General features: G+C 35.0%; 1 protein-coding gene across 2 annotated transcripts; it reads left to right on the top strand.

The window, feature by feature from the left end:
- The first annotated feature begins 3,357 nt into the window (after positions 1-3,357).
- LOC146738062 (carbohydrate sulfotransferase 11-like) lies at positions 3,358-13,159 on the top strand. 2 transcript variants are annotated; one of them, XM_085503569.1, is made up of 6 exons: positions 3,358-3,444; positions 3,550-3,629; positions 5,099-5,172; positions 6,879-6,959; positions 7,252-7,317; positions 12,042-13,159. In XM_085503569.1, exons 2-6 carry the CDS (start codon positions 3,551-3,553, stop codon positions 12,828-12,830), a joined length of 1,089 nt encoding a protein of 362 aa, XP_085359695.1. In that variant the 5' UTR covers positions 3,358-3,444; position 3,550; the 3' UTR covers positions 12,831-13,159. The 2 variants fall into 2 exon arrangements, with proteins under 2 accessions (XP_085359695.1, XP_085359694.1); XM_085503568.1 differs by having other exon boundaries at positions 5,099-5,181.
- The last annotated feature ends 1,850 nt before the right edge of the window (positions 13,160-15,009 follow it).

The raw sequence follows: 15,009 nt of genomic DNA, 5'->3' as shown, positions 1-15,009 counted from the left end.
AAGTTAAGATTAAAAGCTAACGAAAACAGCTGATAACAACTCACACGATAAAATGGAGTGGTGCACGTGTTTTGTTTCAGAGGTCATCCTAACCTCTCGCATTTCAAATGATTCTCTTCTTAGCGTTCAGATTTTGTATGATTTTAATATTAAACCTGTATTTCATGTCGTCATATTATTAAACACTTGTTACCCAATAATTTGAATACTTTATTCCTCATTTGTTTTCAAATATAACACTGTATTCCTATACATGGTATGGGGCCTTGATGCTCAATAATGACATCCATTATTGTGAATAATCAACAATGATGGCGTCATGAAATTGAAAATTTACTGGAATTGAAAATGTTATAGTATAATCTGTTATATTTACAGACTATTATTTCAGGGCGATCGCTTTTTTATCCCGTCACATTTATCGACGAGATATAACAGGAATCAGATGCCCTGGTTATTCTAGTAAATAGTGACATGATTATTCGAATGATGCAAACAGCAATCAATCTCTTATGAAAAGACCTGTCTGCGCTAACATACATAATAGTGTGATTCATATCGCTCATCAGTTTATAGACAAAATTTACTCTGTACAAAAGTGCTAAACTACGCCATTATGTGTTATCACAAATATTTTATAGCCGACTGTAATCCTAACAAGGAGTTTAAAATAACATATGGCGTTGCGTCAGTCTGCGTCAACATAACCCCCAGCGCCTTTCAATTGAGATGGGAGTAAGAATTTCAGAAACGATTCAATGAGGGCGTTTAATGGGTCTATTTGATTATTTTTATTTCTAATATCTACCAGTTTCCTTTCCCGTAAGTACTACTGCCCTACCTCCTGAGACTAAAGTGTAACGTATTTAGTCATCGTGTTTTCATCATGCAAATAACTATTACAAGTAAAAGTTTTATTATTTCAGTGCACCCACGCACGGCGTATACTATATCTGAAAGTACGTGTTAGGGCTGGGTACACATGTTTATATAATAATGGCATTTGTTTTTGTCATTCTCTATCCAGTCGATTTGGCATCCCGTCTGTTCAACTAAGGTGTGGTGGATTTGAACTCCCGATTATGAGTCTATTGTACCAGTGATGTTCACCTAATATTCTGAAGTTCAGATAACACTATAAAAATAAAAATGATTTTCTGACTTGAACCAAACTAGCTCAATAACAACCACTTATATTAAAGTAGAACAAATCGAACACCGTCGGATCTAGGGTACTTATGTTGTTAAGATCACACGTCACACGTTGCAATAGGACATATGTCACTGCTGTGTTTGAGTTTATTATGTATGCAATGTGCAGTCGTTTCAGTGTTCTAATGCCATATGGGACATCGTGTAACGTACAAATGTTCCCACATAGGAAGGCGCCGGGTATGTTTGCTGTAACTGCTGAAATGAGATTTAACTAAACTAAAGAAATTTCAATCACAGTTCTTGAACTCTCTCAACTTGTATATTTGTACGATTTAGTGCCACAATTTCTGTTTTACGAGATATTCGGTATAATATAAATTTACACCCCGGCACCGGTGAACATGTTTAGTGGCCCCTCAGAACTCATTGTCAACCACGGTTCAATTAACACTGTAGTGCATTCCTCGTAACCTATTTTACAATTGGAAATGATCAATATTTTGAAATATATTTAATACTATATATTTTCCTACTCTGAAACATGTGCTATCTGTACCCTGTTAGGCCACCACGCAAATGCGGCTAAAATCAATATGTTTGTATTAAAAACGCCGAGCTTAGTCAAGTTGGATGATGCAACTACTAATGATACTTATTTGTGCTCATTCATATCCCCTCACTTTTATTTGTCTGTGACATTAAGGGTTGGTTATATTCATCATCAAAACAAACAAATATGCAAACACACATTTATACCAACTGTTACCTTTTTAACTTTACCAATTAATATTGGATTACATCTGCCATCCATGCACACACACAACAGAGAGCAAGTTAGGGTGAAACATGCTAGCACATAGCAATATGACATACATGTTACATATAAATATATATATATATGAATACATGTGAATACGAGACTCCGTACACGCATAAATATCAATTTTATACATCGAAAAAAATTATATATTAGTAATTTCGATATTTATTCAAATAAGTACAGTAAAATGTGTTGATCACAAAATATATGTGTTGTGTGTACGGTTTATTACACTACACATTTGTGTATGCAATGACTATTAGACAGATGTCTAGATAAGTAATGTTGCATGGATATCACATACATCAATAGCTATATATTTTAATGTCAACTGCTGTTACTAAATTAACTTTACCAATTAATATTGGATTATTATTGATTAGCTCTATAAGATATTGTTTTCATTGAATACTGACCCGATATTAGAATAATTGGAGTTATTGTAGGTGAATACTTGTGTATAGTAGTGACATACAGACTGTTTAGACATATCATATTGAATTTGAAAGATATCATTTAACAAATATAATTTTACTAATCGCATTCACATTCACTAATCACAAATAACTGAGCTGTGTGAAATATAGTTACACAACCACAACCTGTTGCCTGCCAATTACCTGCATACTTTAGTACTTGTCTCACAGTCGCAGTGGGTCATCATAAAGCAATCAACTCATATCTGACATTTTGCTACTACATCAGTGAATTATAAAAGTGGAAATACCATACGCAACTGACAACAATTGACAAAACGATTCACATATCAAAACAAAACTACATAATCAAGTCAGTCATATATGGATTCATGCTGTACACAAAGTGATGTCAGGTGTTTCTTAAAAGATTTAGCACATCCGGCTCCAAATGTCATTCTATAGTCATATGTTTCCTGTTTAAAATCTCGGGATCATCTTCGTAACAGTGTTATTGTATTTAACCACAGTCACATTGTACTTGTATTTGATGAAAGAAGACAATGTCTATTTAAAAAGTCTGCGTCTGTATTGAAGACCCTTGTATAGAGAATGAGCTTAGTAGAAATGTATATCTCTGATTCATATGAACAAGTGTCAGGTGGTATAACTTAAATGATCTGGACTGGATCGATAGAGCATATGGAATATCATTGTACAAAATGTGTACCAACTCGTCAAACTTTCTATTTCTATTTATATATAAACGTTGGTGGCTGCAAGTACTGATTCAAAATATCTGCATGCTAAAGGATTTTATATAGGATAGGATATTGGATTTAACGTATGGCACATCTAAATGATAATCCTTTTCTGGCGAATGAACAATTCATCAACAGCAAATCGTTTTGTGTAATTATATCTGCGTACACTGCACGTAATGATACGGCTGTTGTAAGGTCATGTGACTTAATTACCACTCACCCTGTTGAGGACACGTCCACGTCTAGACAAATATTAAGAAATAATAATACATTGAGACATACAATACAGGTAACGTTAATATTTGATAATTTCACACAAATCTACAATAACGATTCATTTTCTGATTACTATATTTTCTTTGAATAGAACAATTCAAAGCTATTTCTTTTTTAGCATGAGGAGTGGAAGACGTGAAACAATATATGTGGCTGTTCTGTTGTGTTTTGCAGTATTCGTTATGTTTTATTGGAAAGGTAAGTAACGTTTCTAAATGTTTAAGTGTATATTTCAAAACTTTTCAAGTTCAACAACTAATTAATAAAACCATTTTCGTCAAATCACGCGTACCATAGAGACAGGTATGTTCTATGTGTAAGATTCGATGAAGTGATGAACACAGGTCTTTGTAATGGATATGGATATGCAGAAAGTTTGAATCCCGTATTGCCTGTTGTAATGTATATGTTCTATTATTTATAATTGTTTTGATTTTGAAATGCTGGTAGTCAAATTGTAGACTCTATCAACAGTTTGTTTGTACAGAACCGTGAATACATGCATGTATGTGTATGTAGTAATATGTACTACGTGTTGCTTATATCCGAGATCCGGTTTGTTCATTTCCAACTCGTCGCTGTGAGTCAGTGTTATTTACATACCATATTGCGCTGTCTTTTTTTTAGCGAAGTATACTTACAGTCGACGCGTCGCAGTAAGAAGCAGGTACCAGAAAGTATATTCGTATATTCAATCAATACACCTCAATGGGCGTGAATGTTTAATAATGACCAATGTGAATGTGTTTCGAAATGTTGGGAATTATAAATGTTGGGAATCATTTTTAGAATATACGCATGTCCACTATATATGTGTCTCATCTGTTTATAAAAGAAAGCACAAAAAGCAATTCCAGAACAACGTGATGATGACACATATTTATAATCGTTGTAATATTCATTTAATATTTATAAAAAAAAAACAATAATTAACCAGCACTCTAGAATTAAAAAACGATTTAGAATATATTTTGACAGTATGTATCATGGAATCTCACAATCCAAGCACATGGTGCCAAGACATATCCGACATTACTACGTTGTATATACCATTTCTTTCTTTTTTTTAATTCGTCAATTTATGTCTGCCGTCTTTTCTAAAACCATACATAGGAAGTAAATCTTGCTAAAAAGGTGTATGGCTGTTCTAGAATTACTTGGTTTGTCTTTCCTTTCTACAGAATAGACGTGCATAATAGAATATTCAATTGTAACTTCTGATTTCATAAATCAACGTTGCTCAATAATCAAAACGCCACGTGTCATTATGGACGCGTGTGTTGGCAATTAGGGTAGTGAATGACTATACAGCTATCTGCATTACAAAGTCAACGCATTGTTTCAGATTTTAAATCTATCTATGCTGCGTTAATGTATTCAAATAATTCAAATACCTTTCTACTGTTGACTTTTATTTATCGTACATAGGAATGTGTAAACGATATGACAATGCAGGTTGTTATCGTACATAGGAATGTGTAAACGATATGACAATGCAGGTTGTTCCAACAGTCTGACATATCAACAAATAGATACTGATAAATGTGTATGAGTTGAATGGACGCATTCTATGTAACATATGATGTAATTATTTCTCAGACGTAGATATTCAAATACTGTGTGTTTACAGGAGTTACCATCATTGTAAATGTTAACTTTCAATACAGGGTCCAGTGGACGCCACAGTAGACTATTTAAAACAGATAAATACAAGACGTATAAAACAAAGAATCCTGATTTGGTAAATACGGTAACGTGTTTTATACTTGTATTTACGCTTATTTCTCATATCAAATGAATGAAGTTAGATGCATATACATCAGTATGATCATACATAATTGATAAGCAATATCTAAATTGTTGTAAGAAGTGAGAAGCATTAGCCATGAAACAATTCATATTGTGGTTAAAATGCACGAAAGACAAATAAATGCCATGAGACTGTCGATAGTTTATTGTCGGTATGTATCTATTGTGATGATTACATACTCATTGTGTGTGTCTTTATGCAATGACGCAAAGCGTTGAGAGTGCACATATACGATTCCGGGCATAGTTTGTGGAATTAGTTTGTGTTTTACGTTGATATTACGTACTTTTTGTACTGACACATTGTAGCACATTAGTGTTAGCGTGTGTCAACCTTTCAATGTCCATTTGTCCTTAAATAAAAATTAAAATTTAGAAAACAATTATAATTATTCAAACTCAGGAAAAGTGGTTCTTTGGATGTTGTAACCTAGTTGTTCCCAGTTATAATTAGCACGACATATTCTCTAACTTGGGTAAATTGGGGACTTGTCCAGACAGGTTTGAAGATCAAAAGTAACACACCACATAGTTAGGTGATTGGTGTTATAGCATTGCTGAGTTGATATGCTTTATGTCCGTATTGTGGATTCAGGTCAAATACTAGCTGTTACGGCACGCCCGATTGGCTGAAAATGAGTATGCGTACTTGATTTAACCAGAACTCTGTGCGAATCCCCCTTGATTCTGGCTGCTGGCCATTTTTGTTCATGAAATCGTCGGATAACATCAGAAAACGCAGGATTTGTGCAGTTTTGAATAAAACCAAGTTAGCGATTATGAACAATGGTTATTAACGTAACACCCGATCCCCTCTAAACCTTTTGTTTCGCATTTTAAGGTAACAAATCGACATTTGAAACCGACAAAGTGTCGATTTACTAGGTGCCATGTTTCACAACTTGTTTATTTATATACGTATGGTGGAAGATTTTTTTTTTTAAAATTAGTATTTATTAATTTTCAGCCCCAAGTGACTGTGTATTAGAGGTCGAATTCAGTGCCAAAGTAAACAATTATCAGATCAAATTAGAACAACAAAATCATAACACCTCCTACGAGTTGTACAAAATCTGGCGGCAAGCTCGCCTAAAAATTACGCAATATATTTGCAAAATAAAAATATTGGTGTAGGTCACAGGCGAACTTAGTCCCAGGATATTGGAATTTGTTTTACCTTTAAAGCGGGGATCTGATTGCTGACATGGCCATGAGGTATAATAATACAGTACATCATTGATGCTAGTGGAACGGTACATTTGAATACACTATGGCCTTTATGCAAAGCGTGGTTTGTTAGTCCTAATCGTTTGAACATGTAACAATCGAGATAATTCACTGCATATTACTTAACTTATTCAAAACCATCGCTTTTTAACATTTTTCATGATGACACATCATGCACGTTAAAGCGGAGGGGTCGTCACCTGCGCATGCGCGGGAATTGAGTTCCACGCATCAACAACAACTCGCGCTAAAAACGCAAAGGCTCATGGGTAGACGCTTGTTTATAAACAATGACACGCTATGGCCATCTGACACAAGCACAGGTGATGACTCACCGCTTTAACTTTAATTAATTAATGTTATTTTCTATAAAGTATAAATCTGCAACGCTCTTCTCTGTTTATTCCTTAGGATTCTCACATAGCATTACCCAAAAACACATTCAAGAAGTCACAAGCATATAATGAGCAGGAGTATACTACAGTTAACGAAGTATGTAATGTTCACTATCACACATGAACACACATGTGTAGTCGACGGTAATACGTGACTAAATCAAAGATCATTTCATTATATCTTGCTGATTTTAATGGATTTGATTATGGTCATTTAAATTGCTAACATTTATTTATTTATTTTGTCTAATTTTTTGTCTGTCTGCCTTTTTTTGTTTTTTGCCCACTGTTAATTTTTTGTTTGTGTTGTTTGTTTTTGTTTGTTTTTTTGCAGGCTTTATTTATTTCTTTTTATTTATAAATAATTTATTTATTTATTTGCTTATTAGGATTCAGTGCAAGTCAAATCCAAAAGTACATACAATCATGTGGAACAAAAAGACACAGTCAAGGAAGTATGTATTGATATTAATCCTTTCACGATATTATATCTTTTATCCATTTTGTTACGAAGAAGCACAGTGCCGTGTGCAATGTGTGTATACAAGGTGACGAAACCGAAACCATAAAAAAGACAGTAATTTTAGAATGAATTATAGAAAATAAAAATACGAACATACCGGTCAACAATGCTTTCTTTGGATCGACACTCAGTATCGACCGCGACAGCGTCTATATTAGTGTTATATGTAAAAAAGAAAAATGAAAAATGCGGTACCGTCGGCCTTAGTTAAAAGATGATTACACTATTTATACATACCGATTTAAAACATTCTTTTCCCTCCCATAACTGGACTAGAATACTTCAAACACTGTGAATTTAAATCAGGCTTTTTCAAGGTATTATCAGGGGGAAATTTCTTTTCCTCGGGGTCTCCACACGCGTCAGGGGGGAAACTCGTCTCGTCTCTCTATCGCGTCCCCTTGAGGTACGGGATCGGGAAAGTCACTTTAACTTTATAGTCAAATAAGGCACACACAACGAAATACGTTTCAACTCTCGTCTTAGTCGATCTTTTGGAGCACTCTATAAGACACAGCGCCCTGGGGAAAAGTCCCCAAGACTCTCACAAGGCTGAACCAAGACTCGCCCAAGACTGGACTGCCTCAAGGCTCGCCCCTGGACTGGACTCTCGACTCTCCAGGACTGCACTCTCGACTGCCCAGGACTGCACTCTCTCTCAGACTGCGTCTCTCGTAGAGTACTTGCCAAGACCAACTCAAACTCTCTTTATTCATTTTCAAAACTCTAACCAATTACAAAACAGTAAAAGACTCTAGGGCGTAACCTTCAATCATAAAGCCAATCACACTAAGTACTGAATACGTCATATCTTTTGATTAATCGTTCACTACATTAATAACTATGGAATACCAACTGTCAGAATCGCGACGGATATCTGGTAATTAGTTCCAAATCACTGAGCCAAGTTCCGTCCAAAACTTCAAATAGACCTAAACGATGACAGACATAACACAGCAATTCGCTAATAATCAGCTAATTAAGTCGGTTAACAGATACGCGAAAACAAATTCATGACACATCCCTTCACCCAAACTGAGATATGCCTCTCGGCATTGCACGTTCACAAATCAAAGATACCGTCAGCCACTCATCGTCATAGGGTTAAATACAATACTAATAAAAGGTATAAATCAAAAGAGTAAAACACACTAATTAAGTACAATGATTATAAAGTCTAAATACAATGGTTATAAAGTTTCAAATATCAAGGGAAAGGCTACCAATCGACTCGCTTTTCTCAAACGGGTCGCCGAGGGAAACCCTTCGCTGCACTGTCTCTCGTTAGTAAGGTTACAAACTCTATATCAAAAGGTCAAAAAAACTAAGGCGTGGTGGTGTAACCAAGCGATCAGCCAATCGCTGCAGTCGACAGCATGATCACGTGATTACCAGGGATGCGTCTCTCGGTTAAAGCATTGCAAAGCGGTAACTAATAAACAATGAATAAAAAAAAGCTATTAATCAAACTCCTGTCACATACGCTTATAAACTTCAACTGAACTCACAAGTCGTTAATCTAAACAAACGTCATACGGCGTGGAAACAGAATGCAAAGACAAATCTATCATAACACATTACTCCTCTGGCAAAAAGACGGAGAAAGGCAAAACGATAGAAACTACTAAGTTACATATAATCCTGTCAATTATGAACAAAAGCTTGCGATATCAAACAATACGTATATAAGCGCACCATACTCCTATCTCAAAAAAACATTAAAAAACGTTACAAAGGTGCTATCAACTCAAAAAGCGTCAGAAGTATTCCGGAAACAACACATAAAAAAACAACTCTTAAAACGTCGGTATCTCTGTACTCGACAAATCTCAAAACTCTTAAAAAAAAACTCATTGGGGCATCACTCTCCCCCTCATATTCCGTACTCATAAACTCATTAAAACTCCATAAACTTCACAAAACTCCAAATCACTGTGTTGTAAATACTTGTCCACTGAGGCGCGCTTAAATCGTTATAAAGGACCTCGCACGTCACCAAATATCAGTTCGAAACAAAGATCTGGGCGCTTACATACATACAATTCAACATCACAAAAAAAAACGGTAAAAACAATAGAAAAAAACAGCAATACATTACATTACTAAGCAATAGGGTTAGGGTTCTGGAAAAGAGTTCAACGTCTTAAGTTACACAGTGTCAGTTACAGTGTCCAGCGAGCAGTTCTCTAAGCAATACACAGATAGCTAAAGTTCGAATCAAAGTCTATAAGCGTCTCTTCTCTTGTCGCGTTAGTCCGGGTCGTTCTTTATCATCATCTTCTTGTCTTTAATGTCGCTCAATTCTTAATTATACAGTCCTATACGATACTGGTCCTTCCGAAGGGGTTCTGAAACCTTCATCTCTTCAGCATCGTTCATCGGTGTCGTTCGGGTAAAGCCGTTAGTCGTCAAGCGCAGTTTCTGAGTCGTCTCTGCCATCGAGCCAGTTAGTTCGGTTCGCAAGAAAGACCATCTTGAATTTTCAAGGTGAATGTTCCGGCGAAGCACTCCGCTATCACCTTGAAGTATTTCATTAGGAATATGTGTATGTGACAATGCCCTCACAGTTTAGAATCAATTTACCAACAGCCAATCATATTGCTTCTTTCTTCAACGCGCTTGGCCAAGCTATCAAATTCATCACGAGATGCCCCACTCTGCCATGTATTTCTATGGGCTCTGCGCGAGCTGCTGTGAAGTACCGGTCGAAAAGCCGGTGAAAACGACTAAATTTGAGAAAACAGCACGACCTTAACTTTGAAGAAATCCTAAACAACCAAATTTAAATATGTTGCATATGTAGGGGTAATCTTGTTACACTGTTCAGAGGTGTCAACGACCATCCCAAAACACTGTTTTCTTAGAATTTATCGGACTTTGTTTTCACCATGATGATTGCCAGGCGGTGAAAATGTCTGACTCGAGAATAAATTTCGCTGCGCACAGTGGAAGCTGTGTTGGCTTGGATGTCAAGGCAATACAGCGACAATATCCATACATCATGCAACTCACTGATATTCTGACTAAAGCTATTCAAACTATACTTAGTGCCGTGTCTGATGTGTTCATTTTTAGTCGCACTGGAAATAGTAAATCCTTATGTTATTATGCTTTACCGGCCTTGCGACTGTCGAGCGTGGTAATAGTGTTGTCACCACTGTTGGGTACTATAGAAGAGTAGGTGTTATACCTCAAAGTTCATGATGTCACTGCAACATATATCGGCAGAAATGAAGCCGAAGACATCAGGAATGCAAAGCTCCAGCCGTTTCTGGCAGTCATTGTAACAAAGCTTTCTATTGGTCGGTAAACTTTCTATCGCGCAACCACGTGACATACACGGTTATGAATAGAATTACCGCACGGTGTTGTAGAGGGAGGAATATCCGAACGAAACAACACCGTGCAGGCGGACGATGAAGAAAGACACATCTTCGCCATTTCACTTCTCTTCACAGGATGTCAAAGTGCGTAAGACGCAATGCCCAGGGTTCTCACACCACGTATCAGGGGGAAATTTCTTTTCCTCGGGGTCTCCACACGCGTCAGGGGGAAAACTCGTCTCGTCTCTCTATCGCGTCCCCTTGAGGTACGGGATCGGGAAAGTCACTTTAACTTTATAGTCAAATAAGGCACACACAACGAAATACGTTTCAACTCTCGTCTTAGTCGATCTTTTGGAGCACTCTATAAGACACAACGCCCTGGGGAAAAGTCCCCAAGACTCTCACAAGGCTGAACCAAGACTCGCCCAAGACTGGACTGCCTCAAGGCTCGCCCCTGGACTGGACTCTCGACTCTCCAGGACTGCACTCTCGACTGCCCAGGACTGCACTCTCTCTCAGACTGCGTCTCTCGTAGAGTACTTGCCAAGACCAACTCAAACTCTCTTTATTCATTTTCAAAACTCTAACCAATTACAAAACAGTAAAAGACTCTAGGGCGTAACCTTCAATCATAAAGCCAATTACACTAAGTACTGAATACGTCATATCTTTTGATTAATCGTTCACTACATTAATAACTATGGAATACCAACTGTCAGAATCGCGACGGATATCTGGTAATTAGTTCCAAATCACTGAGCCAAGTTCCGTCCAAAACTTCAAATAGACCTAAACGATGACAGACATAACACAGCAATTCGCTAATAATCAGCTAATTAAGTCGGTTAACAGATACGCGAAAACAAATTCATGACAGTATTTCGTCGTCATCGTTGTTGTATACATCTTTCCTTCGCAAATTAAAAAATTGATCCGTACTAACAATTTAATAAGTCATAAAACCTTATTATTCTGTGTGGATATTTTAACATGATCAAACTTATTATTTCATTTTGCATATGTAAATACAGAGCGTAGCTTTGACTCGCGAAAATATCGAAAATAAAAATGTATGTTTTTTTTCTTTTTTACGTTAAATAATCTCAAAATATTCCCGTATATGTAAATAATTTTGTCACGATCATATTTATTTATTTATTTATTTATTTATTTATTTATTTATTTATTTATTTATTTATTTATTTATTTATTTATTTATTTATTGATTTATTGATTTATTGATTTATTGATTTATTTATTGATTTGTTTATTGATTTATTTATTGATTTGTTTATTTGTTTTAAATATATTTTTTGTTTTATTAATCTAGGATCAGGAAGTACCACAATCTAAAAACACATACAACCCAGAACTAGCAAGCCAGGAGCGGAAGAATACAGTCAAGAAAATGTGCAAAAAACATAATATTACATACGATGACATTATGGGTACTAACACGTTTGGAATTTCGTCGAAACACAAATTCATGATTAATCTTATTGGGAAAGTAGGCTCGACTACGTTAAAGCACATCATCTCTAGTCTGACTCCTCCAAATACGTCATATATACATCAGATTCCATGGCAACATATGTCAAAATACAAAAATTACACAAAAGTAGTTTTCTATAGGGATCCATTGGAACGACTTGTTTCTTATTATTACTATGCAGTGGACTACAATTCCAGGGCTAAGAACTTGTATATGTTTTACTTACCTTACTTAGAAAAATTAACAGATCGGGATGTGTCTGGAGAGGAGAGACCCAACATAACATTTTCTGAACTGGTACAAATCATAACTACATATGGTAAAATCCCACGAGGATTTGGAGCAAATCAATATGCCTGTTCGCACATATGTGCTTATGATGTGGATTTTATTGGACATCTTGACAAAATGAAGTATGACATTCCATATATGTTTGATTTAGCCGGTATTAGTGATTTAATTAAGTTACCAGAGCAGCATAGTCAAACTGGACATGTCAAGTACAAGGACACTGTTAAAACTTTGCCCAAATATTTGTTTAATCGGATTATCGAGTATTACAAGTTGGACTATGAAATTCTCGGTTTTGATGTTCCTAAATTTTCCAGTTTTCAACTCAAAAGTTAGCGTCAAGTGACCACAATCAGAGTATCAGTGGTTGATAAATTAAGAAATGGGTGAAACTTTAAATTGTAAACGCATGTTAAATGAAATCTCAAACGGCAAGAAATATTCATATATATATATATATATATATATTTACCATAGCAAACCTAGATATTTTGTAGATTGTTAGCCAATGACGTCACGAAATGTCATGTGTTATTGGATGTAGACATTTGTAAACGTTATTTTACATTTGTTTAATATAGTAGTTACCAACACCCACCACTGGAATATTGTTTCTTACAAAAGATTATTCAAAATAAACAGATTTATCACATAATTACTCTTGACATTAATGTATTATTTCTTGATTACGTTGCTGAGGATCCATAGGCAAGCTGACAATCCCTAATATTGCTAAACTGGTATTGTTATACTAGTAGAGTATCATTTTCAGCCGAAAACGACTTTGAAATGTTATAACGCCACCAACGACGATAGATCTGACTGGAACCGATAACATCAATAATGCTGATTACGTACTGAGTCACTTCCGGTGGAGATAATTCTTGCTGATCCGATTAGAATCATAAATACCATCGTTGTACTGCACATATAGTAACACAATAACAGTGCGATGTTTATCCTCCCTGTAGAGTGGAACACATGATGTCTATTTCTATCTTTATCAGCACATATCATCGGTATTTGACATCTCTGTACATCGCTTTTGTATTACTTTCAAGATGACAACGTACGGTACTTTGCTGTATACAGACCTTGTTTCAGTTTGTTTTTTAATAAATCACCTATTATTGTCAATTAAAATGCGCGTTTATAAATGTCTACTGTTTCGTTCAAAACGTGTATTTTGCCAACTTGAGAATGTAAAAAATATGTATGTGATAAATATAAATATAAAAATATATAAAATTACGCGAAATGCGATATGTTCACCAATCTCGAAGCAAACTTTCGTTCATAGTTGGTGATGGAAGTGAAGATATTTTAGTTTCATTTCGCAAAGTAAAATAACGAATTCCATATCTCAATGACCACTACGCGGGGTGTCACCACACATGTGACGCGATATTGACATACCCTCCAACACTGAATATCCATACCTAATACAACTAAATTTACAATGAGGTACATTTTCGTTTTAAAATGTTTTTGGTTATTTTAATATATGTTTCTGTCGGAGACAAAAGTCGCACAAAATAGTGACTCCTTGATGGGCAGCAAATAAAGGTAAATTTAACTCTCAATATCAATGTCTATTAACTCGGAAAATTTGGAAATTGTATTTAATATAAATGACTTCGTTAAAGATGCAATATGAGATGTAAACTTGTATTTTTTAAGAATGCTGTTCGATATATCATTGTAGAATCCACTTTGGTATATATGATATATCATTGTAGAATCCACTTTGGTATATATGATATATCATTGTAGAATCCACTTTGGTATATATGATATATCATTGTAGAATCCACTTTGGTATATATGATATATCATTGTAGAATCCACTTTGGTATATATGATATATCATTGTAGAATCCACTTTGGTATATATGATATATCATTGTAGAATCCACTTTGGTATATATGATATATCATTGTAGAATCCACTTTGGTATATATGATATATCATTGTAGAATCCACTTTGGTATATATGATATATCATTGTAGAATCCACTTTGGTATATATGATATATCATTGTAGAATCCACTTTGGTATATATGATATATCATTGTAGAATCCACTTTGGTATATATGATATATCATTGTAGAATCCACTTTGGTATATATGATATATCATTGTAGAATCCACTTTGGTATATATGATATATCATTGTAGAATCCACTTTGGTATATATGATATATCATTGTAGAATCCACTTTGGTATATATGATATATCATTGTAGAATCCACTTTGGTATATATGATATATCATTGTAGAATCCACTTTGGTATATATGATATATCATTGTAGAATCCACTTTGGTATATATGATATATCATTGTAGAATCCACTTTGGTATATATGATATATCATTGTAGAATCCACTTTGGTATATATGATATATCATTGTAGAATCCACTTTGGTATATATGATATATCATTGTAGAATCCACTTTGGTATATATGATATATCATTGTAGAATCCACTTTGGTATATATGATATATCG

The sequence above is a fragment of the Saccoglossus kowalevskii genome, chromosome 9, assembly GCF_978046115.1.
Source record: "Saccoglossus kowalevskii chromosome 9, keSacKowa6.1, whole genome shotgun sequence".
NCBI classification, from domain to species: Eukaryota; Metazoa; Hemichordata; class Enteropneusta; family Harrimaniidae; genus Saccoglossus; species Saccoglossus kowalevskii.
Note: the sequence above shows the minus strand (reverse complement) of the source record. Positions and strands in the feature narration are given on the sequence as shown.